This window comes from Garra rufa, chromosome 1 (genome assembly GCF_049309525.1).
Source record: "Garra rufa chromosome 1, GarRuf1.0, whole genome shotgun sequence".
NCBI lineage: Eukaryota > Metazoa > Chordata > Actinopteri > Cypriniformes > Cyprinidae > Garra > Garra rufa.
Genome location: NC_133361.1, coordinates 36,478,296 through 36,505,841, shown reverse-complemented (window position 1 = coordinate 36,505,841; position 27,546 = coordinate 36,478,296). Strand labels below are relative to the sequence as shown.

Genomic DNA, 27,546 nt, shown 5'->3' with positions numbered 1-27,546 from the left:
GGCGATTGGTGAAACATTTCTTATTATTATCAGTGTTAAATACAGCTGCTTAGCATTTTTGTGGTAACTGTAATAGATTTTTTAAATATATCTATGATATATGTGACCCTGGACCACAAAACCAGTCATAAGGTAAAATTTTACAAAACTGAGATATATACATCATATGAAAGCTCGATAAATAAGCTTTCTATTGATGTATGGTTTGTTAGGATAGGACAATATTTGGCCGAGATACATCTATTTGAAAATCTGGAATCTAAGGGTGCAAAAAAATCAAAATACTGAGAAAATCACCTTTAAAGTTGTCCAAATTAGGTTCTTAACAATGCATATTACTAATCAAAAATTACATTTTGATATATTTATAGTAGGAATTTTACAAAAAAATCTTCATGGAACATGATCTTTACTTAATTTCCTAATGATTTTTGGCATAAAAGAAAAATCAATAATTTTGACCCATACTATGTATTTTTGGCTATTGCTACAAATATACCCCAGCGACTTAAGACTGGTTTTGTGGTCCAGGGTCACATATAGATATACAGAAAAGTTTAAAGAAAAGTTTCAAATATCAATTTAATTAAACCTAAAATATTTTTGTAATAATGTAAATGTCACTTTTGATCAATTTAATGCATCCTTGTTGAATAAAATATTAATTTCTTTCATAAAATATTAGTAAAATCTTACTTTTGTATGGTGGTTGTGTGTGTGTGTGTGTTTTTTTTTTTTTTTTTTTTTTACTTTCTGATTTCTAATTCTCTTCTTTTTACCAGTAGCAAAAAAAGGTTCAAATTTAAATATTGTATAGCTATAAGCTGTTTTTCTTACTCACTTCTCCTTACCACACCTGTAAAATACCTGTTTTAATTCCTCTGTGACTATAAATACACCTGACTAATTTCTCTTCCGCTCGTTTCAAATGTACTTCCCCTTTATGAACTTTTGCGGCATGTATTTGTGTTAATGCAATCAACAGTAATTCCCAGTTTATTTTTGGTAATGCTTATTTGTGGCTAACATGGCTGACTGCTCTCTTTTTTGTGTCTCTCTGAAGGACCCGCGCAGTAAGCACAAGTTCAAGGTCCACACATACTCCAGCCCCACCTTCTGTGACCACTGTGGCTCTCTGCTGTACGGACTCATCCACCAGGGCATGAGATGTGACCGTGGGTATCTCATATTTTCCTCGATTTCCACTCAGGCGCACAAGAACACATAATCAACCAAGTAGAATATTTCTTTGCTTTTGAAAAAAGTTTATTTCATGTTTTCATAGTCCAAAGCTGATCGCAGGATGCAAGTTCTTTTTGTGGTATGGATGTTGTAGGGTTGGCTGGATATCAACATTTTAGGATTTGGTCTAATAGCAGCCCCTAGTGCTGGTTCTTGAAGGGTTAGTTCACCCGAAAATTTTATTCTGTTATTAATTACTGACCCTCATGTCATCCCAAATCCATAAGACCTTTGTTCATCTTCAAAACACAAATTAAGATATTTTTGAGGAAACCTGATAGCTTTCTGACCCTGCATAGACAGCAACGCAACTGACACGTTCAAGGCCCAGAAAGGTAGTAAGCTATTAAAATAGTCCATGGGACATCAGTGGTGTAACCTTAATGTTATGAAGCTACGAGAATTTTTTTTGTGCACAAAGAAAACTAGAATAACAAAATGAAATTAACCTTTTTGATTCCAAGACCCCCTTTTCTGTACAAGTAAATATTATTTGTGTTTTTAGCATTTCAATTAAGATAAATAGATTTACATTTTGTTGCAGGAACATTAACTAAAGTAATTAAAATTGATGCAAAATTTGTCATCTGTCAGAATAGTTGCAGTTTAAATCAAGTAGGATTATAGAAATTATCAGCTAAAACGTATATACTGGAATATTATAGAAAATAACAAAAACGAAATCATTCTGTTCAAATGGAAACGGATGAACTACACAGGTTTGAGGTCGGTAAGATTTTTTTAATTTAAGAAATTTGTACCTGTTGTTCTGCAAGGATCAATTAATCAAATGTGACAAATGCTATTTTTTATTTATTTATTTATTTATTTATTAATGTTTCTTGAGCAGCTAATCAGTAATATTAGAAAGATTCTTTGACGGATCATGTGAAAACTTAAGTAGTAGCTGCTGAAAATTCAGCTTTGGCATCACAAGAATTACATAATAGAATATATATATAATAGTAAACACTTTTAAATTGTTTGTACTGTATTTGTGATATACACTACAAGTCAAAAGTTATTACAAATTAATATTTAAAATGTAATTTATTCCTGTGATTTCAAAGCTGAATTTTTAGCATCATTACTCCAGTCACATGATCCTTCAGAAATTATTCTAATATACTGATTTGCTGCTTAACATTTATTATTATCATCATGTTGAAAACACCTGAAAGATTTTTTCAGGTTTCTTTGATGAAAAGAAAGTTCAAAAGAACAGCATTTATTTGAAATATAAATCTTTTGTAACATAATAAATGTCTTTATCACTTTTGATTAATTTAAAGCACCCTTGCTAAATAAGAAAATTATTTTCTGTATATAATGTTGTGTATAATGTTACAAAAGCTGTTTTTCAGATAAATGCTGATCTTTGGATCTTTCTATTCATCAAAAATAAAGAAAATCATGTGACACTGAAGACTGAAGTAATGATGCTGAAAATTTAGCTTTGATCACAGGAATAAATTACATTTTAAAATATATTTAAATAGAAAACAGTTATTTTAAATAGTAAAAAAAAAAAAAAAGATTTTGCTGTACGGTGGGTCAAATAAATGCAGGCTTTGGGAGCAGAAGAGACTTCTTTAAAAAACATAAATCTTACTGTTCAAAAACTTTTGACTGGTAGTGTAAATACAGCCTTAGTGAGCTTAAGAAACTTTCAAAAACATTAAAACATCTTACTGACTCCGAACTTTTAAAATGGAAGTGTAGGCAGCATGAACTTTATTTTTTCCCAGTCTCATATGCTCTGCATCTATTATAATACCCACATTGGCTATTATTAGGAATGATAATCAATTATCAATTCCATAATAAATGCATTCAACATTGATGCATTTTGACACCATTAACATAAGCATTAACATTTTACATCACAGTGCTTGGACTGCTGAATTGTGCTGAATAGCAGCGCATTGTTAGAATTCAAGATGTGCGAAATGTCCCTGTGTTACTACTATTCGTTGTTTTATGATACCATTTGTACTGTATACCGTGCAACCCTAGTATAACGGTTGGGTGATCCGTGTTTTTTACGTATCCCTGCGAGGCGAATATCCTGAGAATGCTGTATGAAGTCCCGCTCACAAAACACCTGACTGAAAAGAGATTTTCCATCTCACGGTAGCCAGCCTCTTATCCAGTGTCCAATACATAAAACATTCAAAATGCTACACTCACTTAGCAGCTGTCCAGGCCTCCAGGGCAGAGATATTCACCGTCACATACCTGATTGTTGGCTAACAAATGTTCTTTGATATAACAAGCATAACATCCAGCAGCTCTTTACTCTTATTAATGTATGACAGGCAGGTAGGCAATTGAGTGTAAAAGACGAGGCGCTCAGCATCTTCACCTGAAACCTGACACAAAGTTGTTATGGTTGCAGACAGGGAGAGCTATAATTACCTTTGTTTAGTTTCCAATGCATGCGTCGTCTTCTCCGGGGCCCTCTACACTGTTTACACTCCAGCTATGGCTTGCGCTCCGTCACACTTCTGACTGAACTGTGGAGAAGTGCTGCAGTGCATGAGGGATTATAGTGTGTGTGTGAGTGTGTGAGTGTGTGTTTGCTTGTTTCACAGTCATTTTCAGAAGTAGTCTGAATGCCAGAGTGCCTGTTTGGCTGTTTGATATGTAAACTTATGTTGAGTCCGGCTGCTTCTCTTTAGCCTGTGGCCTCCAACACAACAAGCATCATAACTGTGATTAGCATCTTCACTCCAGCTTTGTTCTTCAGCCCCTACTGACCCGGCTGTGAGGATCAGTTTAGAGTAGTCAACCAGCCTATTTATTTCTGATTTTGTAATATTTGCACAGTTTTATTTTTGTACTACAAATTTTCTCATTTAATATTTTGAAGAGCCACTGCCTCCCTAGTGTGTGTGTATATATAAACAGTCAAAACGGTCAAAAGTTTACATCCTTTCAGATTGTGCAAATTGTTAATTATTATACCAAAATAGAAGGGATCATACAAAATGCATGTTATTGTTTATTTAGTATTGACCTACATAAGATATTTCACATAAAAGATGTTTACATTTAGTCCACAGGAGAAAATTATAGTTGAATTTATAAAAATGACCCTGTTCAAAAGTTTACATCCCCTTGATTCTTAATACTGTGTTGTTACCTGAATGATCCACAGCTGTTTTTTGTTTTTTTTGTTTAGTGATAGTTGTTCATGAGTCCCTTGTTTGTCCTGAACAATTAACTGCCTGCTGTTCTTCAGAAAAATCCTTCAGGTCACACAAATGTTTTGGTTTACCAGCATTTTTGTGTATTTGAACTTTTTCCAACAATGACTGTAATAAATGTGATTTTGAGATCCATCTTTTCACACTGAGAACTATTACAGAAGGTTCAAACGCTCACCAATGCTCCAGTAGGAAAAACGATGCATTAAGACCCGGGGGTGAAAACTTTTGAACAGAATGGAGATATGTACATTTTTCCTATTTTGCCAAAATATCGTATTTTTTTTTATTTAGCACTGCCCTTCAGAGGATACAGAAGATAGTTACATGTTTAAATTTACCCTGATCTTGAAATTTAAAACGTTATGCATGTTTTTTTCCTTCTGAAGCATCAGTGAGTGTTTGAACCTTCTTTAATAGTTGCATATGAGTCCCTCAGTTGTCCTCAGTGTGAAAAGATGGATCTCAAAATCATACAGTCATTGTTGGGAAGAGTTCAAATTCACAAAAATGCTGGAAAACCACAAAATTTGTGAGACCTGAAGGGTTTTTCTAAAGAACAGCAGGCAGTTTAACTTTTCAGATATTAAGCTTTCAAATTGTGTATTGGCTGTCAGTAGGCTGTCAGATTTTTGCTAAACAATTATCGTGGCCAAAAGACTTCATAATAATGATATTATTGCTGTCTATAATTTATTTTTTATTTTTTTGGAAAAATAAATGCTATCAGTCACATTCATCTTTTAACATTATTTTGTGTTTTCTTTCTTTTTTTGGGCAATGAATCATTCAAAATACGAGTTTTGAGAGGCGCAGAGAGAGTTTGTAACCCTAACTGTACAAAAGCATACAAAAATATTTTACTGTTGGTCTGCAAATACTGCAGACTGAGGTATCTAACACCCAGCCTTTTTTAAAGAAACCAAAAAACTCTTAATGCATGTTTTTTCCTTCTGAAGCATCAGTGAGTGTTTGAACCTTCTGTAATAGTTGCATACGAGTCCCTCAGCTGTCCTCAGTGTGAAAAGATGGATCTCAAAAACATACAGTCATTACTGGAAAGGGTTCAAATACACAAAAATGCTGGAAAACCACAGAAGAGACCTGAAGGATTTTTCTAAAGCAGACAGTTTAACTGTTCAGGATGAAAAAGGGACTCATGATCAACTATCACTAAACTAAAATCACACAGCTGTGGTTCATTCAGGTAAGAACACGGTATTAAGAATCAAGGCGATGTAAACTTTTGAACAGGGTCATTTTTATAAATTCAACTACTGAATAAATGAATAAATATCTTATTCAGGTCAGTACTAAATAAACAATAACATGCATTTTGTATGATCACTCTTATTTTGCAGATTCTAAAAGGGGGGTGTAAACTTTTGACCCCAACTGTAAGTGTCTCTAAATCTGCTTTCTGGGATTGCCTTTACTTACAACGTATACATTTGGTGCAGTCTACTGCTTGGTTGGAGACTTATGAGTCATGGCTGAACTGCCATTCATAGTTACAGAATTGGCTCAACAGGTCTTTGGAAAAGGAAAGCACTTTCCTTTTTCCGTCTGGCCTTCAAAAGGTCACATTTATATATAGGTTCATGTATCATCTTTTACACAATGCGCATCTGTAAGTTGGGGTTATGGTGTAACGTCTCTCCCTCTTTCTGTCTCCCTCCATCCAGACTGCATGATGAACATCCATAAGCGCTGTGTGGCCAACGTGCCGAGTCTGTGTGGGACTGACCACACCGAGAGGAGGGGCCGCATCCAAATCACCGCAGAGATCAAGAACAATGTGCTCACCGTCAGCAGTGAGTCACCGCTGCCCACTCACACACATCACTCTGCAGCACACATGTGCATGGAAGCAAACACTCACTCACGGCTTCCTAAATTGTGCACCGCTCGCCGGTGGATCCTGAACCTCTCTTTACCACACACATGCCTTCGTTTGACCCTTGAAGAACAGCCAAAAATGCACTTTATACTGCTTTATACAGTACATTCAGTTGATACATGAAGTGTGCTGCTCTAAAGACTTGTGGGAATTTCCTAGTGTCTGATTCCTCCTAGTGGTGAATCCAAAGCAGCACCAGGTAGCAGGATATGTTTAGACTTGCATGCACCATTATAGGGTTTTTGAACAGGTTCCAGTCATATTGGAAAAACCCAGCTGCATTTAAAAAGATCATGATCTGCCTTTTTAAATATTTTGTTCTGTTCTTTGAGGTCCACTTATGATGTCATCAAAAAAAATAATTTTTAAAGTAATATTTTCTGACCCCCCTCTTCAGAATCGACAGATTGTAAACGCGAAAGTAAACGCCCACTGCTGTGATTGGCTAACAGTTGTGTATGTTTGACAGCCTACATCCTTCACAGATGGACGCTGCTGTGATTTAGTTAAAAAAAACGCATAAATACTTGATACAGATCAAACAACACATAAATAATAATGACCACGTGATAAACAGAGTTACTTACACTGTGTGGTTTTTTAGTTTCAGTTTTTCTGAGAATCCTGTGTTAAATTGTCCCTTGCTTGAAAACAAATCTGTGGTAAAATTAAGAAAACAAAGGACCAAGGTCTTACTGACGCGATCTGGAACTTCATTTAAAATAAAGTTCATCCGTTCTTTCCTAATGTTGGGATGAGTAGGAAGGCAAGGCAAAGACTGTGTTTTTCCACAACCTGGCACCAAAGAGCGTCTTCAGAGCCATCTTTATATTGTTTGGCTTCTGCATAGACCTGCTTTTGCTTATTTTATAAGCATCAAAGCTTCATGTGTCTAAACACAAGTGCTGACTGCTAGGCCTTGGCTCTGGAGCATATTCCCCAAAAAATGTAATGTTTTGTTTTATTCTATTGCTATTGTAATCTGAGCACAGGTTAATGACATTAAGCTTTCAAAGATTTTTGCTACACAATTATCGTCGCAAAAAGACTTCTCAATAATGCTATTATCGCTATATCTATAGTTTGTTTTTCGGGGAAAAATAATGCTATCAGTCACCTTTTTTTTTTAACTTTACTTTGTGTTTTTTTCTTTTTTTGGCCAATGAATCGTTCAAAATACGAGTGTAGTGAGGCGGAGGGAGAGTCTGTAACCATAACTGTACAAAAGCGTACAAAAATATTTTACTGTTGATCGGCACATCCTGCAGACTGAGGTGTCTAACACCCCGTCTTTTTTAAAGAATCCAGAAAACTCCCACACTGGCATGTTTACTGTTTTTGGGTGCAGGTAGAGCATCTCATTTTTGCCTGTCATGTCCTCCAACGTGATTTTGTGTAGCAGTAGTTGTCTATATATCATCTACGATAATATTATAATTGTTGTTTAAATGATATGCGATTTGACATTATAGAGTAGATTTCAGAAAACACACAAAAACACACCCAGAGAGTGCTTGTGAAGTACACATTTAGAATTCACAATTTCACTGCATGATTTAGTCCATTGATATACTTTTAAAATTCCCCCAAAATTCAAGGTAAGTGGGCAAAATGCCCCTGAATGACTTTATGTCTTTATGTTTATATCATGTGATATAGTTAATGTCACATGAAGGGTGAAGTTTTCTCGAAATATCAGTACGATTGCAAATCTGAGATTGATTTGATGAACAGTTAAAGGGATAGTTCACCCAAAAATGAAAATTGACGGGGTGTTAGACACCTCAGTCTGCAGGATGTGCCGATCAACAGTAAAATATTTTTGTACGCTTTTGTACAGTTATGGTTACAGTAGAACACAAACGAAGATTTTTAAATCAAACCGTTGTAATCTGTTAGTTATATAATGGCAGTGAATGGACACCAACCCTTTAAAATTAAAAAAAAAAATATATGCACGAACAAATCCAAAATAAACCCTGCGGCTCATGGTGATAGATTGATGTCCTAAGACATGAAATGATTGTTTTTTGCGAGAAACTGAACAGTATTTATATAATTTTTTTACCAATTAATACACAGCAATGTCCAACTCAGCTCAGCATCTGGCTCATTACATGTGTACACGCTCTGGTGTATTATACGCAAACGCCAGAAGGGGAAATCTGTGAAAAGTCAACAGTCCCAGATGAGTTAGTGCAAGCAAATGTAATCTTTTAGCGTTAAATCGGTTTGAACAATCAGGATAAGCGCAAGTATTTACCATTTTGAATAGCCGCTATACCCACAATCTCTGTGCACTGTGTAAACAATGAGTGCTGTATACACGCGACAGATCGCTTCCGGTGTTTGCGTATTCTACACCAGAGCGGGTTCACAGGTAATGAGCCTGATGCTGAGCTTGCGCTCAGGACAGTTGGACGTGGCTGTGTATCAAAGGTAAAAAATTATATAAATACTTTCAGTTTCTTGCGAAAAGCATTTCGTCTCTTAGGACATCAATGTATCGTCACGAGCCGCAGGGTTTAATTTGGATTTTTTTTACTTTCAAAGGTTTGGTGCCCATCCACTGCCATTATGACTAACAGACTGCAACGATTTGAGTTAAAAATCGTTTGTGTTCTACTGAAGAAACAAAGTCACCTACATCTTGGATGCCATGGGGGTAAGCAGATAAACATCAAATTTTCATTTTTGGGTGAACTATCCCTTTAAATAAACAAGATGTTAATATTAAGTGACTTACATTGTAGCCACAATAGTTCTTGTTTTTGCTGTATTTTGTCAACAAAAATAGTTCCATACAAAGCCACAGCAGAAATGTTTTGTGTCGCTGAGCAACACACAACAGTGTTTTGTTACTCAATCAATCAGACTTTTGAACAAATATATTGAATAAATGACTCAGTGACTCAGTCATGCAGTGACTTGCCGCCACCTACTGACAATTTTAGGTTTATATTAAAGGAGAAGTTCACTTCCATAAAAAACATTTACAGATAATGTACTCACCCCATTGTCATCCAAGATGTTGTCTTTCTTTCTTCAGTCATAAAGAAATTATGTTTTTTTGATGGAAACATTTCAAGATTTTTCTGCATAAAATGGACTTCTATGGTCCCCCAAATTTGAACTTTGAAAAAGCAGTTTAAATGCGGCTTCAAACAACCCCAAATGCAGTTATAAACGATCCCAGTCGAGGAAGAAGGGTCTTATCTAGCGAAATTACAATTTATGTAAATTTTAACCTCAAACGCTCGTCTTATCTTGCTCTGTCTGAACTCTGTTTTTTCCTGTTCAAGACAGTTAGGCTATGTCGAAAAACTCTCATCCTATTTTCCCCCTCAATTTCAAAAATCATTTAACAATTATCCTACATCGCTGCAGAAATACTGACCCAGTGTTTACAAAGTGAACATGCAAAAAAGATCAAAGGTAGCAAAAAAGGTAAAACAGCGATGTAGGGCAATTTTGAAGATGGGAGTTTTTCAACATACCCTAACTATATTGAACAGGAAAAACAGAGTTCAAGGAGAGCAAGACGAGACAAGCGTTTGAAGTTTAAAATACATAAATTGTAATTAAAAAAAAAAAACTGATCATTTTCATTTAGAAAAATAAGACCCTTCTTCCTCGGCTGGGATCGTTTACAGCCGCATTTGGGATTGTTTGAAGCTGCCTTTAAACTGCATTTTGGAAGTTCAAACTCGCAGCACTATGGAAGTCCACCATATGGAGAAAAAATCTGAAATGTTTTCCTCAAAAAACATAATTTGTTTACGACTGAAGAAAGAAAGACATGAACATCTTGGATGACAAGAGGGTGAGTACATTTTCTGTGCATTTTTGTACTGGAAGTGAACTCTTTTAAAGTGTATTTTCCCTTTTCCCCCAAATCATTTTAAATATCAGTATTCCAACAATGAAACATCAAAACATTAATTATGCATTTGTGACTGCAGGTTTACTGCATTCATGTCCTGCATTTAACAGTCTGTGTAAATGCATTTAAATGCCACTTCAGATGCAGATTCTGTGCCACCTCTACATTACAAACACACATTTTGTTGATACTGATTTTATTTGATCGGTAACACCCCTATAGTGTTTTACTATTTGAATTTATTTAAGTTTAAGAATTTGACACAAAAGATAATGCATGTGTTTAATTAAGTTAGAAAAATGCCTTATAATGGTAAGAAAATGCCCAAAAAAGGTAAAAAATCAGTTTCAACTTATTGGAAAAGTTTATTTTTGTTTCTGCTGCAAACAAACCTCTGCGCAGAATATGAACATCATAAGCTTTGGGGAGTCAGCTGTCCGCAGCAGTCCTAAATCTGACAAAATACCAGCACAATAACACACTCAGCAAAATATTGTCGAAAGTATCATGGTTATCATCAATGCTGGTGTATTGTTACACCCCTTGTTGTCAGTATGAAATATTAATTGTTAAAAAAACAAAAGAGGGGCACAATATGATGACAAGTCACCTTGTTACAGTCTAGTCCATTTAATAAAGTAAAAGCCATATCAAAAAAGGACGACAGCAATAAGAAAAGGAGAGAAGGTACAACAAAACAGCCCTGATGTCTAAAATGCAGCATGTGACGGTGATGTAGTGAAATGCATTCCAGCTCATTGTGAAATTGTATAGGGTCACTCTTGTAAACTTGTATTACATTACACGTGTCCATAGCAACACAAGAAAGCACACTTAGTCTTCCTGTCTCTCCTTGGCATCAATACAAACACGCCTCCAAAACAAAACCACAAACACACTGAGGAAACGGTCTTCTGCTGCAGCCAGTAAGAAAAAAAGACAGAAATATAGTGATGCTTTCAGTGTCCAGCAGAGGGCGTTATTCCCATTCTTTTAGCACAAACCCGACTGAGAAAAGAACCCCAGACTCCTCTGCACTTAGAGTATAGTTCATCCGGTTCCAAAATGATATGCTCTTTTACACTGGAAAACACGTTGAATTTATTGTGAAGAGTCTACACTAATTTTTTTTCCATGCGGCAACAATTAATAGTTTATTATTTACTTTATCAAACATTCATGTAGCTTTCAAATCAGAAGGTATCTTTGCACGTCACATACAAAAACCAGTGGCACTTGTCATTGATGCCTGACAGCCTGCAACATGTTTGATTTGAGAGCTGTGTGATGATTTGTGTAAACTTAAAGGAATAGTTCACCCAAAAATGAAAATTCTGTCATTAATTGCGCACCCTCATGTTGTTCCAAACCAGTATGACCTTCATTTATCTGACTCAGAAAAGTAGAAATTTTTAAATAAAGTCATTATTTTTGCTTTCGTTGCGCACAAAACATATTCTCGTTGCTTTAGAAAATTACAGATGAGCCACTGATGTCACATGGACTATTTTAACGATGGCCTTACTACTTTTCTGGGCCTTGAACATGTCAGTTGCATTGCTGTCTATGCAGGGTCAGAAAGTTCTTCGATTTCATCAAAAATATCTTAATTTGTGTTCTGAAGATGAACCAAGGTCTTACAGGTTTGTAATGACATGAGGGTGAGTAATTAATGACAGAATTTTCATTTCTGGGTAAACTTGGGTAAACTATTCCTTTAGCTTTTGTGTGTGACTTCAGACGACTCGAATTATGTTTCACGATGGGATTTTAGTGCTTTTTGGAAAATGTTGTGTGAAGATTCTTCAATATTCTCCAATCGTGTTCCAATCAAGAAAAAAATGGTTTGAGACGACATGATAAATGATGAAAGAATTGTCATTTTCATGTGATATATCCCTTTAACCTGACCCTTTGTAAACCCTTCACATTTTATATAATAATAACATTTCAAACAGTTTATTAAATTATATCCATGATAAATTTCCACTTACATCCGTGATATAAAATTATTATATCCATGAGAAATTTGCACTTGGATTAAATTTCCACTTAGTTCCACTTAGTCCTACTTTCAGAGCAGAAGATGAGCTCAATTAAATGAGATTTTTGGAAGACAAACCAAATTGATCAGAGTGCAGTTAAAGGAACTGTATGTAAGAAATTTATTTTAGTTAATCATAAAATGGCCCTGACATGTCACTAGACATTAAGAAATCTTGTTCATTTCAAATACTTATATCACTGACAACAGTGGTCCGGTGTTACGGTTTAACTGGTTACCGTGTTATCTGGTGACCAACTTCCTGATTCAGGTCCTCCGCGCCAGGTGTGATGGACCAAATGCTGCAGATTCGCCGATTTTGAAAGCACAAACTGACGTGATGTTAAACTGTCTAATAAACGCACACTTGCTCATTACATGTTTTTGATATTCTTGTAAAGATGACAAATTATTGGCATGATTGCCTGAATCAGGAAGTTGGTCACCAGATAACACGGTAACCAGTTAAACCGTAACACCGGCCAGGATATTGTCATTTTAAAGTGAGAGTTGCAGCCCACAACTGATGTTATTGTTGTCATTTTGTGTTTTGGTCTGAGGCTCCACCCTCCAGCTATCTACCAATCACGAAGTCAGTAGAGTTTTGTCATCCGGGTTGCCAGCTCTGCTCTAGTTACAGCTGCAGCTTTGAATGTGTCGGACAAAACATGTATACCGTTACGAAACCTAAAAGACCTCGTTATGAATCCGAAATACGTCGTGACAAAGTCCGAAATAAAACAAGGATTTGTATAGGAGATGCCTTTGAAAGATGGAGACGGATGAAAACGGAGAAGAATTTGAAGAGAGACGCCAACGTTGCTGATTTTCTCCTGAACAGGTAAGATTCATCTATGTTTGGCTAACTTTGCTTCCGTACACAGTGGATTTTCCACGGTCGCCCGTGCTAAATGCGTTCATAAAAAGCTTTATATCGCACCACTAGCAGGGTATGAAAACAATCTATGTTCCGACTGAAATGTGGTATTACACCGTGTCTACACTGGACTCGACAAAGCGACCGTTGCAAATCATTTAAACTTTGTGTGAGCACGTCATAAATAGAACGCGGCAGCAGATTACTGTCGGGGATTTGCCGTGTCGCGCCGCATCCAGTGTAGACAGCATAATAGGTTCTATTGCATTTTGTCGCGTCGCGCCACTCGCGTCCGGTGTAGACACGGTGTTACAGTACATCTTTGCGAAATATTTGGCTAATCGCCATTAGTAAATTTTTGCTATACATAATTACTTCGCAAAACATCTCTTGTGAAGCAACAGAAGAAAAAAAAATACTGTGTAGGACTCGTCACTTGCCATTGGATGCTCCTTGTAGCAGCCTAGGTTCCTGCTGGATCCTGCAGCTTAGCTGGCAACCTTGATTCAGGGGGGAGATGGAGGGGATACACCGTTCTACAGTATTTTGAAAGTGATTGCAGTACCAGTTTTGGCCACAATCCTACATACGGTTCCTTTAAAGATATAGTTCACCCAAAAATGAAAATTCTGTCATTAATTACTCACCCTCCTGTCGTTCCAAACCCATGAGACCTTCGTTCATCTAACACCGAAGAGTAGAATTGTTGAATAAAGTTGTTATTTTTGTTTTCTTTGTTCACAAAACATTCTTGTAGCTTTGTAAAATTACGGTTGAACCACTGATGTTACATGGATTATTTTAACAATGTCCTTACTACCTTTCTGGGCCTTGAATATGTCAGTTGCGTTGCTGTCTATGCATTGTCAGAAAGCACTCATATTTCATAAAAAATATCTAAATTTGTGTTCTGAAGATGAACAAAGGTCCTACTGCTTTGAAAAGACATCAGGGTGAGTAAATAATGACAGAATTTTCATTTTTGGGTGAACTATCTGTTTAGCTGTAAATGTCTGTTCATCACACAGAGCTGTTGTGTAACTCAATATTCTCCATTTGTGTTCAAAATTAGAAAAAAAAAACAGGTTTGATATGATATATGATGAAAGAATTTTTGTGTGATATATCCCTTTAACTTGACCCTTTGTAAACCCTTCACATTTTATATAATAATAGTTTTTCAAACAGTTTATTGAATTAATTCCATGATAAATTTCCACTTACATCTATGATATAAAATTATTATATCCATGAGAAATTTGCACTTGGATTAAATTTCCACTTAGTTCCACTTAGTCTTACTTTCAGAGCAGAAGATGAGCTCAATTAAATGAGATTTCTGGAAGACAAACCAAGAGAAAATTGATCAGAGAGCAGTTAAAGGGATAGTTCAACCAAACATGAAAATTCTGTCTTTATTTACTTACTCTCATGTTGTTCCAAACCTGTATAAACCTGTATTTTTTGTTTCAATAACATTGAACCCCATTGGCTTTCACTGTGTGGACAAAAAAGGCATTCTTCTAAATATCTTCTTTTGTGTTCCACAGAAGAAAGAAAGTCATACTGTTTTAGAACGACATGAGGGCGAATACAGAATTTTAATTGTGTGAACTATCACTTTAATGCTTTCTGGAGGGCAGTAGGCCTGGATCTGTGCAGCAGCGGGTGTGCATATGTGACATTAGCCTCAACACACTGCTCTATATTCAGCCATGCGTCCCTCTTTTCAAGCTCCATCCTGGGCCATTTCACCCCGCGAGCCTCAGCTCCCATTTTCCCTTAGAATTAACTAACAGCCTTTAGCCCGCTAGCGGCTAATGAGCTGAGCTGCACCATGTAAAGAAGCGAGGCGCAGACAGCCCTGAGCGCAAAAGACATTTTTAATCCATCACGCTGTCCTTTATAATTTAATGTCACGCGACGGTGCCGCAGATCTGCTGAGCGTACAGTAAGATGAATGGGGCCACTTCCTGTCGCGCATTTCAAAGGCCTGTCACTTAAAGCTAATGAATTGACCAATACCTGGATGGAAATGGGGCGGCCGCTCTGCCTTTAAAAGGTCCTTTCCACCTCATCTTTCTCACACTCGCACTCTATTTGACCACCGGAGCACTTGGAGCTTGATAAATGTTAGGGAGGCAAACTGGGTGAGCTTGTTATGCAGCTTCTTTTTTGTGAATGAAAACTTAAATCTCGCCTTTAAAGGGCCAGTTCATTCAAAAATGAAAATTCTGTCATTATTTACTCTTTCTCAAGGTGTTCCAAATCTGTATGAGGTTTTTTTCTTGTGTTGAACACAAAAGCAGATATTTTGGAGAATGTTCAAACCAAACAGTTGCCGGTAGCCATGGACTTCTATACAGCTTCTCTTCAAAATCTTTTTTGTCAATAAATGATGAAAGAATTGTTTCATTTTTGAGTGAACTGTCCCTTTAATGGATCCAGTCAGCTCTGGATCTCATCTGAGGACCAGACCATTTGTTATTGAGTTGCAGTGCCGTTTTTCACCTAGAGGGCGCAGTGCTGCTTAATTATTTGCTGAAACATTAATTATATTCCTACAGACTTCTAAACCTTTGTCTGTTAAATTGATCAACTGTGTTATACGCTGCTATGTAAATGAGATCAGTATTTTTTAATCAACTAGGTAACATTATGAGTTCCCCACATCTCTGAGCCACAAAACTGAGTGTATCTTGTAGGTCAAAGCTTTTGATATCTTCATGCAAATATTCTTACATGGTCAGTGATCCCACTTTCTTAATTGCTCTGTGTGGAGAGCATGTTGTGCGTAACATTTATTAGCTGGTGAAATAAACCCTGCTCTGTGAGCACGACGGTTCGCACAGAAGCGTGTCTCTCTCTTCCTGTCTCCATGCTGCAGTACACCGCTGTCTTAATGAACAGCTAAGCCTACCTTCACACACCACTCATTATGGAAATTACACTAGCCACAAATCTCAAGGCCACAGCAGCCTCCTGCATTAATTGTTGTCCTGGTCAAGTGCTGAGGTCAACCCCAATTACTGGGATAGTCTGTGTGCATACGTAGCCCCACACGGCCATGAGGGCTCATGAGATGCAAGTATAAACGTCTGACGGCTATTCACTCACATCTAGAGTCCGTAGTTATTGCATTTGAGGGGTAAAAATCTTACTCTGAACTTTTTTCTTTTTATTTAGTATTTTTTAATCTTCCAGTGAAAATATTTAGACGTCCTAATATATGATTAAATTCCTTGAGAACTGAAATATGTATATGTATTTATTAAAATATTAGGGTAAGTTAACACAAAAATTAAACTACCCCATGATTTACTCACCCTCGAGCCATCCTAGGTGTATATGACTTTCTTCTTTCAAACAAATACAATCAGAGTTATATTAAAAAATGTCCTGGCTCTTTTAATCGTTATAATGTCAGTGAATGGGTATTGAGATTTATTAGTCCAATAGAAGCCAATAAAGTGCATCTATCCATCATTAAAAGTGCACCACATGGCTCTGGGGGGTTAAAGGCATTCTGAAGCATGCATTTTTTGTAAGAAAAATATCCTTATTTAAAACTTTATAAACTGTATTCTATAGCTTCCACTAACTGTCGTACACATGTTCACGAGAGAGTGGCTTTCCAGCAGATGACGTAGGCATAGTGTACACCACGATGAGAGGTGATAAGCAAAACAAAACACCAGTCACGAATTTAAAGTACAAAATGAGGATTTGTAAAGAAAAATGTTGGAGGATTTCAATATAAGCCAAGAGGATACTTTGCTTCTATTAGTGCTCCTGTAAACATTCTCACCAGAGCTAATGCTACACCTACGTCCTACGTCATCCGATGGAACGTCACTCTCATGTAAAATATTTCGTGTGAAACATTTTTTTTTTTTTATGATGGATTGGCACAGTTTATTGGCTTCTATTGCACTATTGAATATCACCCGTTCACTGCCATTATAAAGCTTGGAAGAGCCAGGATATTTTTTAACATAGCTCGTATTTAGTCTCGTATTTTTCTTTTATGCCAATAATTAGTAGGATATTAAGTAAAGATCATGTTCCATTAAGATATTTTGTCAATGTCCTACTGTAAATATATCAAAACTTAATTTTTGATTAATAATATACATGGCTGAGAACCTAATTTGGACAACTTTAAAGGCGATTTTCTCAATATTTAGATTTTTTGCACCCTCAGATTCTAGATTTTTAAATAGTTGTATCTCACCTAACATTGTCCTGTCCTAACAAACAATACATCTGTGGAAAGCTTATTTATTTTAAATTTTAAAAAAATTACTGATTGACTGGTTTTGTGCTCCAGAGTCATATATATGATATTTATTGATCAAAACTCCAACAAAAATTTGATACAGATGTAGTATATTTTTATTGAACGTAAAGATTCACTTGGCATTGATTGTGCACTGTAAACAGTGAAGGCAGGGAAATCTTGGTTCTTAGGTCCTGATGTGTCTGCATATCTGTGTTACAGTTAAAGAGGCGAAGAACCTGGTGCCCATGGACCCCAATGGCCTCTCTGACCCCTACGTCAAACTAAAACTCATCCCTGACCCTAAAAGTGAGAGCAAACAGAAGACCAAGACCATCAAGTGCTGCCTGAATCCCACGTGGAACGAGACCTTCAAATTGTAAGGAAGCTCTTGCTCTGTGTCTGAACGTGGACATCAGTAAAAGATCATTTGTTTGTCTGAGAAATGCAAAATCAAAAGCTGAGTTTGATTTCTTTGTCTCTGTCTCTCGCATCTCTGTCCTCCTCCCTCCTGCGCTTTTGTGTCTTAAAGTAATCTGAAGGAGTCTGACAAGGACCGCAGGCTGTCTGTGGAGATCTGGGACTGGGACTTGACCAGCCGGAACGACTTTATGGGCTCGCTGTCTTTCGGCATCTCGGAGCTTCAGAAGCAAGGAGTGGACGGATGGTGAGAAGACCTGCTGACACCCACACATACACATCAGTAGAAATAAGCAAGTCCCCATAGTCAAATAGACTGTGTACACACTAACATCAAAAGCTTTGTGTCAGCGAAACCGCATTGCATATCACAGGAATTCGCAGATGTGCAGCAGTCTATACACGTCTAACTTGTTCAGGCGTCCCTGGATTTGAAGACTCTTGCTCTTTCAGAAGTCCTCAGTCTGTTTTTCCTCCCTCCTCAGTAGTGCTCTTCATCTAAGAGCTCTCCACTCCTGTTTTCCGCTCACACACAGTCGCGTCCCTTCTCGAACACCTCTAAACACGTCTCTTGTCAGCTAGGATCTGTGTATTTTTGCATCGGCATGAGCCCCATGTGAATGCTTAAACATGCAGGTAATTTGACAGAACTGAGTTAAATAAGAAAGGTCACATCTACTTTTACAGGAAATCTTTGCTCTCTCTTTCATGTTCTCTCTCTATGTCAGTTGTTAGATCTTTTTTTCTTTCGCTCTATTTTGTCTAGTCAGTACAAGTATCCAGAGACTGAAGTGTCTAGTAGTTCTTTCCCACCTAACAGATACTTCCTACAGTCTTGGGATAGCATTATGTAAAGGTTGTTAAAACGTTAGAAAAACATTAAAGAGACAGTTGACCCAAAAATTGGTCGTTCCAAACCCATAAGACCTTCGTTCATCTTCAGAACACAAATGAAGGTATTTTTGATGAAATCCAAGAGCTTTCTGACCCTGCATAGACAGCGGTGCAACTGAAATGTAGTAGTAAGGGTAGTAAGAGACAGCAGTGGTTCAACCTTAATTTTATGAAGCTACGAGAATACATTTTGTGCACAAAGAAAACAAAAACAACTCTTTCTGTCTCTTTCATCATGTTGCTGTTGATCTGCTGATATTACATGGACTATTTTGTTAATGTCCTTACTACCTTTCAGGGTCTTGAATGTGTCAGTTGCATTTCTGTCTATGCAGGGTCAAACAGCTCTCAGATTTCATTAAAAACATTTTTAATTTGTGTTCTGAAGAGGAGTAATTAATGACAGAATTTTCATTAAAAATAAAAAAGCAGTTCATGACCCTTTTAAGACACCTTGAGGCATTCATTTTGTTCATAAATTTATTGACTAGTATGGTGTGTTCACAATGGATACACTAAAAAAATTGATTGATTAGTGAGGTCGACTAGATTTATGCTTTGTTTCTCATTTTTAGTTTTGATATTTCAGTAGCCATCCCTACTGGCTGCTGTAGCTGGTGTCTCCTCTCTCTGTGTGTTTTGCACAACAGATGTGACTTTTATCGGATGGTTTGATGAGATGCGTGTACGTGTTTTGTGGGGGTGTTTCAGAGGTTTTGTAGCTGTTATAAGCCTCTTTGTGACTGCGATGGCTGCTTCCTGCCACCTGACAGAAAAGCACAGAGTGTCAGATTAGAGGCGAGACGTTTCGGCTCCCCAGTGGACCTTCAGTCAGGACAGATCCACACGATCACAATCTCATTGTCAGAGCTGTCTCTGTCTCACCACGACACTCATTCATGTTTGCAAAAGGACAGAGTCTGAGAACAGGGGATAGTTTGAATGTCAGAAGAAGAGTGTCCTTAAAGAGCAACTTTGTTGAAGTTTTTGTTGTTGTTTTTTTATGTGTTAGGATGTAAAACAAATAAATAATTATGATTGTCTAATCACGCAACACTAATCACAGTGCAATCACTGTATTATATTTTTATTAGGGCTGCAAAATGATTAATCGTGATTAATCGCATTAAAAATAAAAATGTATGTTTACATACTATATGTATATTTAATAAGTATATATAAGTAAATGTGTTAGATTTATATATTAAATATTTATTTTTATATATAATATAAATTATATACAAGTATAAATGTATATACATAAAACTATTTTTTTTTAAATATATACATGTACTTTTATTTTGAATGCGATTAATCGCAATTAATCGTTTTGCAGCCCTAATTTTTATTATATTGTATTTATATTATATTATATTCAAACTTTTACACTTTTTAGATAACTGGTCAATCAGTTGACTATTGATAATTGTATTTTTTTAAATAATATTGTTCACTTAATTTTTTATTGTATATTGATGATATTAAATTGATATTACATTTCAGCTCTATTCACATCTGATCGCTGGATTAATTGATAATTAAAGATCAATTTTATCCTGGCAAGAGTAAGACTGGCTTTTCAGTGCCAAAACTTGATGATATTAAGTCTAGGATGAATACTTTTGAAAGCCAGTGTGAGCTAATTAATAGGGCTGGGTAAAAAGAATAAATTTCTTGATTTTAATTGTTTCTCATTTTAATGTAACAATATTGAATCCTAAATCCCAAGAATCGATTAGTATAGCCTGTTTTCAGTTAATGAATGGAACATTTTAGCGCACCTCCCATCCAATAATTTCCAATAAGCTTTGTTTTTTGTTACTTTTGAGATGAAAAAAAATCTCAGATTTCAAATTGTCTCCATTTTATTACAATATTCAAACAATAGATGCCGTTTTGACACTGTTTAATGTGAAGATCGCTGCAACGCCTTAGTACAAGAGAAGCGGCAGCATAAAGCGCACTTTTGATCGTCTCCTCTGCTTTATTACTAGTTACAGCACAAAATAAACGTATATAAACATTCGAAAGTATGGAAAAAAAGAGAGTACAACCAAAGACTATAGAATACCCAAGACATGTCACTCGTGTAGTTTTGAATGGGGAAAAATGCAACGCTCATTATGGCCGCGAAGCCCCGCCTTCTTAGTGAAAGAGCCAATAGTTGATTAGAAAAGTCAGCACGTCACTGCAGCTGCTGTTAGAAGTCACGGTTGCTATAGAAACAATCGGCGCTCTAAGACATGCACATGCACTTTTAAAGCTGTTCTTTTGAACTTTCTATTCATCAAAGAATACTGAAAAAAATTTCATTGATAATAAGTGTTTCATTGATTTAAAAACAAACTTTGAAAATAGAAAAGGTGGCATTGAAGACTGGAGTTTAATAAAAAAAAACTAGTGTAATGAAAAACATAATATAAACAAAAAAAATAATAACAAAATAACAGAGTAAGCACACAACACAATATAATATAAACACAATATTATAATATTACCAATATAATTTCATGCTAACCTCCATTCTTCTGCTCGTTCCTATTTCTGTGAATGTGATGAGGATGACGCTCGCACACATTAAAGCCTCTGTAGGTCTAGATGTGGAAGAAAGGAGTGTAGGGGGAGAGCACTGCAGCCATGACTCATCTGCAGTCATAAACACAACACATGCACACACACACCCGCGCAGACCAGAGGCAAGATGAACACAGGGCCTCCTATCACATCAGTAGCAATAAAGGAGGTGGAAACCCAGCGTGCTGCTCTCTCTGAGGGGGGCGCTTCCAGTGGTAGGTCTGTTGCTTTTTGAACGCGTCGTCTCGTCGGGTCCCGCCAATGGTGACCCCACACCGTTAAACAGGAAGCTGATTTTCTGCTATCTGGAAGCACAGATGTTAGAAGAGCTAAATATGAGACGGGGTATCATGCTGTCCCTCAGACGTTTGAAAGCTGTTTGGGGGCGACTCCAACCGGTTGGATTCCTCTTCACACATGATCACAGTCAAGGTCGTCCCTGCTGAGAGGGAAACTGTAAGCGTGTGAATGGTTTAAATGAACTGAGGTAATTTCACAAAATGTGGCGTTTCAGGGAAGCGCGCAATTCCTATAGCGGCCAGATGGAGCCATTATCAGAGGAGGATTTAATGTCTCTGTTGCTGAACTATATGTGATACTGCACTCATCTAACTGTCCCTTATTTTCTGTCTGTCAAACACATGCACACACAAATACACATACATGCAGGTTTAAGCTGCTCAGTCAGGAAGAGGGCGAGTACTTCAACGTCCCTGTCCCAGCCGAAGGAGAAGAAGGCAATGAGGAATTCCGGCAGAAGTTTGAGGTGAGCGTATGTGTGTGTTCACCTGCTTTTATGGGTGTGCCAGAGTATATGTGTACATACATTTCGTACTTGAATACCACAACTTAAAAATCTAGAAATGTAGGAATTGGCACAGTCACTTTCATTTTTTTATTTACTTACTACCCATAAGAGTAAGGCCCACAGTCTAGGCCAATAGAGAACAATGCTCTTTTAGTTCTGTTTTAGGTTCAGTTAGTTTTGTTTTATTTTGCTTTGTTTTTGTTTCGTTAATTTTGTGTTTTCGTTATGTTGTTTGTTTTGTTTCACTTTTTTATTTTAGTTTAGTGTGGTTCATTTATTTGTCTATTTTTTTGTTTTTTATTTTTATTGTTTGTTTTGGTTTTATTATGTGTTTTGTTTCATTTTGTGTTTGGTTTTGTTTTAATGTGTGGTTGTTTTTAGTTTATTTTGGTTTTATTATGTGTTTTGTTTCATTTCATTTTATTTTTGTTTTGTTTGGTTGGTTGGTTTTTGTTTGTTTTTTTCCATTTAATTTAGTGTTTTTTGCTTTGCTTTTGTTTTTAGTTTATTTTGGTTTTATTATGTGTTTTGTTTCATTTAATTTCCTTTTTGTTTTGTTTGTTTTTGTTTGTTTGTTTTTTCCATTTAATTTAGTGTTTTTTGCTTTGCTTTTGTTTTTAGTTTATTTTGGTTTTATGTGTTTTGTTTCATTTAATTTCCTTTTTGTTTTGTTTGTTTGTTTGGTTTTTTGTTTGTTTGTTTTTTCCATTTAATTTAATGTTTTTTGCTTTGCTTTATTTTGTTTAATGTGTGGTTGTTTTTGTTTGGTTTGGTTTGGTTTTATTTAGCTTTTTTATATTTCTTTTTTGTTTCGCTTCATTTTGTGTTTTTGTTTTGTTGTTTTTTTTGTTATTTTGGTTTTGTGTTTGGTTTATTTGTTTATGTGTTGTTTTTGCAATATTCTGGGGTTTTTTTTGCTTAGTTTTTATTTATGTATAGTTATTTTTGTTTGTTTTGTTATGTGTTTTATTTTTGTTTTGTTTCATTTAAATTTTTGTTTGATTTTGTTGGTTTTGTTTTATTTTGCTTTGTTTATATTTCATTTTTGTTTCATGTCATTTTGTGTTTTGTTTTGTTGTTTGTTTTGTATTAGTTTGTTTTTATTTTTGTTTTGTGTTTGATTTGTTTATTTATTTATTTATTTATTGTTTTTGCGGTTCATTTAATTTTGTGTTTTTTTAACATTGTGTTTTATTTTTGTTTGTTGTTTAGGTTTTTTGTTTTTGTGTTTCCTTTCATTTAATTTTTTGTTTTTTTGTTGCCTTGTGGTTTGTTTTTATTTTAGTTTTAATGTAAGGTTGTTTTTTGTTTGTTTTGGTTTTATGTGTTTTTATGTTTGTCTGGTTTCATTTCATTTTTTGTTTGGTTTGGTTTTGTGTTTGGCTTGTTTTGGTTGGTTTTGTTTTATTTAGATTTTTTATATAATTATTGTTTGACTAAATTTTGTGTTTTTGTTTTGTTTGTTTTGTTTTAGTTTCTTTTTGTTTTTGTGTTTCACTTGCTTTTGTGTGTGTGTGTGTGTGTGTTTTATTTTTTGGTTTGTTTTTTATTTTTGTTCTATGTGTGGTTGTTTTCTTGTTTGTTTTGGTTTTGTTATGTGTTTTGTTTTCATTTTTGTTTGTACATTTTATTTTGTGTTTGTTTGTTTTTTTAAATCACTGGTACTATTTTGTTTCTTATAGTCTTGTACAGTACTGGGTGTAGTGGAATATTCTCCTTTCTGCATTGGATTAAAGTCAAAATGCAAATCATTGTTAACTTAACAGAATGAAGTCAGATGGTTCGGGGAGGGTTTGAAAAGTAAGGGCAAAGTAAATTTTACTAAGTTATTAATATTTGGATAATAGATTAGGAGGACAAACATTTCTTAATTTGAATAACAAGCACTTGAATCATGCCTAATCAGACCAGAACTGTGAAAAAGTAAATAGAGCCAGTCTTGATTTCATGTTGATTTTGACTTTCCCAACTGGATGCGGGCAGGTAAAGCGAATGAGAGAGAAGTCTTTGTGCATGAAGCATATATCACTCACTGCCAAATCTGGCATAAATAACACATTGGCAAATCCCAGCATCCTCCCAAAGTAATCACACTCATGTCAACCTTCATTCTGCTCCGCACATCCCAATTTGAATACAGAGTAGAGCTGACTGAGAGCTACCAGCACGAAGCTCCTGATCCCTGGGCTTTTTTCACCACAGATTGATTCGGGCACATTTTAAAGTCCCCTTTCCTCTGGTTTCCTCTTTCTTTTGAGAGCATACAGTAGTTAGTAGTTCAGACATGTTTCCCAAGTTGATAGGGGAAAATGGTCCCGACAGTCGGTTTGTGACTATCGGTGCGTGCATGTGATCTGTGTGGCACGTATGTTGGATGCATTTTGTGTGTGTGTGTGAGGGGGCACGAACTGTGCAAGTCTCTGCATAATTCAAATGGTCCCGCGAGCAGACCCAGCTGTGGACCCAGTGCATGATGGTATTATTTATGAACAGCCCAATGCGAAGCTAAGCGCTGCCCGGACTCTGTGTGTGTGTGTGTGTGTGTGTGTGTGTGTGTGTGTGTGTGTGTGTGTGTGTGTGTGTGTGTGTGTGTGTGTCTGAGCTGGCAGTTTTCCTACACATGGTGTAATGCATAATGCAAAATGTTGGAAATGGTCAATCTGTAGCTCATCTGGTGGGCTGGCATTTCACACATCAAGGAGAAAAAACTTCTTAACTCATCGTTTTAAGTCTTTTCTTTTCCTCTCTTCTCTTCTCTTCTCTTCTCTTCTCTTCTCTTCTCTTCTCTTCTCTTCTCTTCTCTTCTCTTCTCTTCTCTTCTTTTTGTCTCTGACTAATTTTATACAAAAATATATGTAAAAACAAATGTATTCTTATTTTTCTAGCAACTTGATTACAGTATTGCAAAATAATAGTGATAACAATAATAGTTCATTAATATTCATTAATCATCATTATCATATGAACAATTTCTTCATTTTAACAAAACTCTTATTTTAATAATTTTACATTTTAAACACATTTAAACTTTGCAATATATCAATAACAGTTATAGTCATTATCATTTTTGCAATATGTAAAAATAAATTGCTAATAAATAAATAAAAATTATTACTGTCTATATAGACACGTTTGATAATATTATAAAATATGATTACATATTTATACATATATTACATTATATTATGTAATTTTATACATTTAATAATTTCATATTAATATTTCAAAATATCAATAATAGCATAGTAATAGTGATTATCGTCTTTGTAAAAAATAAATTGCTAATAATAATAATAGTTTATTAACTTTTTATTTTACTTATGTCAATCTGTTATTATTATTATTACTACTACTACTACTACTACTACTACTACTTTTATTATTATTATCATTATTATCATGATTATTATTATTATTATTGCATAATTAAAAATTGTACAACTTACAGTCGTGGCCAAAAGTTTTGAGAATGACACAAATATTAGTTTTCACAAAGTTTGCTGCTAAACTGCTTTTAGATCTTTGTTTCAGTTGTTTCTGTGATGTGCTGAAATATAATTACAAGCACTTCATACGTTTCAAAGGCTTTTATCGACAATTACATGACATTTATGCAAAGAGTCAGTATTTGCAGTGTTGGCCCTTCTTGTTCAGGACCTCTGTAATTCGACTGGGCATGCTCTCAATCAACTTCTGGGCCAAATCCTGACTGATAGCAACCCATTCTTTCATAATCACTTCTTGGAGTTTGTCAGAATTAGTGGGTTTTTGTTTGTCCACCCGCCTCTTGAGGATTGACCACAAGTTCTCAATGGGATTAAGATCTGGGGAGTTTCCAGGCCATGGACCCAAAATGTCAACGTTTTGGTCCCCGAGCCACTTAGTTATTACTTTTGCCTTATGGCACGGTGCTCCATCGTGCTGGAAAATGCATTGTTCTTCACCAAACTGTTGTTGGGTTGTTGGAAGAAGTTGCTGTTGGAGGGTGTTTTGGTGCCATTCTTTATTCATGGCTGTGTTTTTGGGCAAAATTGTGAGTGAGCCCACTCCCTTGGATGAGAAGCAACCCCACACATGAATGGTCTCAGGATGCTTTACTGTTGGCATGACACAGGACTGATGGTAGCGCTCACCTTTTCTTCTCCGGACAAGCCTTTTTCCAGATGCCCCAAACAATCGGAAAGAGGCTTCATCGGAGAATATGACTTTGCCCCAGCAGTCCATTCGCCATACTTTTTGCAGAAGATCAATCTGTCCCTGATGTTTTTTTTGGAGAGAAGTGGCTTCTTTGCTGCCCGTCTTGACACCAGGCCATCTTCCAAAAGTCTTGGCCTCACTGTGCGTGCAGATGCGCTCACACCTGCTGCCATTCCTGAGCAAGCTCTGCACTGGTGGCACTCCGATCCCGCAGCTGAATCCTCTTTAGGAGACCATCCTGGCGCTTGCTGGACTTTCTTGGACGCCCCCGAAGCCTTCTTAACAATGCAGTGGAAAGTTTTTTTCGGGATTAAGTTCATTTTCATGGCAAAGAAGGACTATGCAATTCATCTGATCACTCTTCATAACATTCTGGAGTATATGCAAATTGCTATTATAAAAACTTAAGCAGCAACTTTTTCCAATTTCCAATATTTATGTAATTCTCAAAACTTTTGGCCACAACTGCACTTTCACAACTCATTTCAAAACCTAGTAGCAATATTCTTCTGTCTGTATAGACAAATTCTATCACTTCTATCTATCTACTTCATATTAATATAAAAACAAATTTACACCTATTTTCAAAATAACAGTAATAATAATAATAGTTATTATTATCATTAGTAACAATTTATTTATTTGTACATATTACTCTTTTTACATTTTTACATTTTAACAAAACTCTTGTTTTTAGTAATCTTACATTTTAAACATTGCAAAATATCAATAATAACAATAACAATCATTGTCATCTTTATGATACGTAAAAATAAATGGATGATAATAATAATAATAATCACAACAATTTGTGAACTATTTATTTTACTTGCGTCAATCTATTCATGAGTTCGCACTCTCATATAATGTGGTAAGGCAAATTTAATAAACATATTTGGCGTGCTGTCCAGGGGGAGGGCTCCGAGCTCGGGATGGAGCCCGAACCAGAGAACTCCCCCCCATCCCGAACTGGGATGACTTAAATGGAGAGTGAGGCGTTGGGGTGGGGGCGGGATGCTAGAAAACCGTCGTGGAACAGAGGTGAGCTGGCTGTATTTATATACGAATTGAGCTTGTTAAGGTGATTGGCTGATGAGCTCCACCTGGGCCAGGTTGATTATCTGATCATGCTCCTCCCGAACCTTGTTAATAAAACATCATTTATTATTATTATTACTACTAGTACTATTATTATTATTATAATTACTACTACTACTAC

The 27,546-nt window shown here is 35.9% G+C and overlaps 1 protein-coding gene across 2 annotated transcripts in view; it reads left to right on the top strand.

The window, feature by feature from the left end:
* Window positions 1-27,546, top strand: part of prkcbb (protein kinase C, beta b) — a 202,621-nt gene that overhangs the window by 93,213 nt on the left and 81,862 nt on the right. For both annotated transcript variants that reach the window (XM_073839551.1, XM_073839542.1), the window contains exons 4-8: window positions 1,064-1,175; window positions 6,137-6,265; window positions 17,657-17,813; window positions 17,967-18,101; window positions 21,992-22,088. In XM_073839551.1, the coding sequence (XP_073695652.1) occupies window positions 1,064-1,175; window positions 6,137-6,265; window positions 17,657-17,813; window positions 17,967-18,101; window positions 21,992-22,088 (630 nt within the window). The remainder of the gene's footprint in view (window positions 1-1,063; window positions 1,176-6,136; window positions 6,266-17,656; window positions 17,814-17,966; window positions 18,102-21,991; window positions 22,089-27,546) is intronic.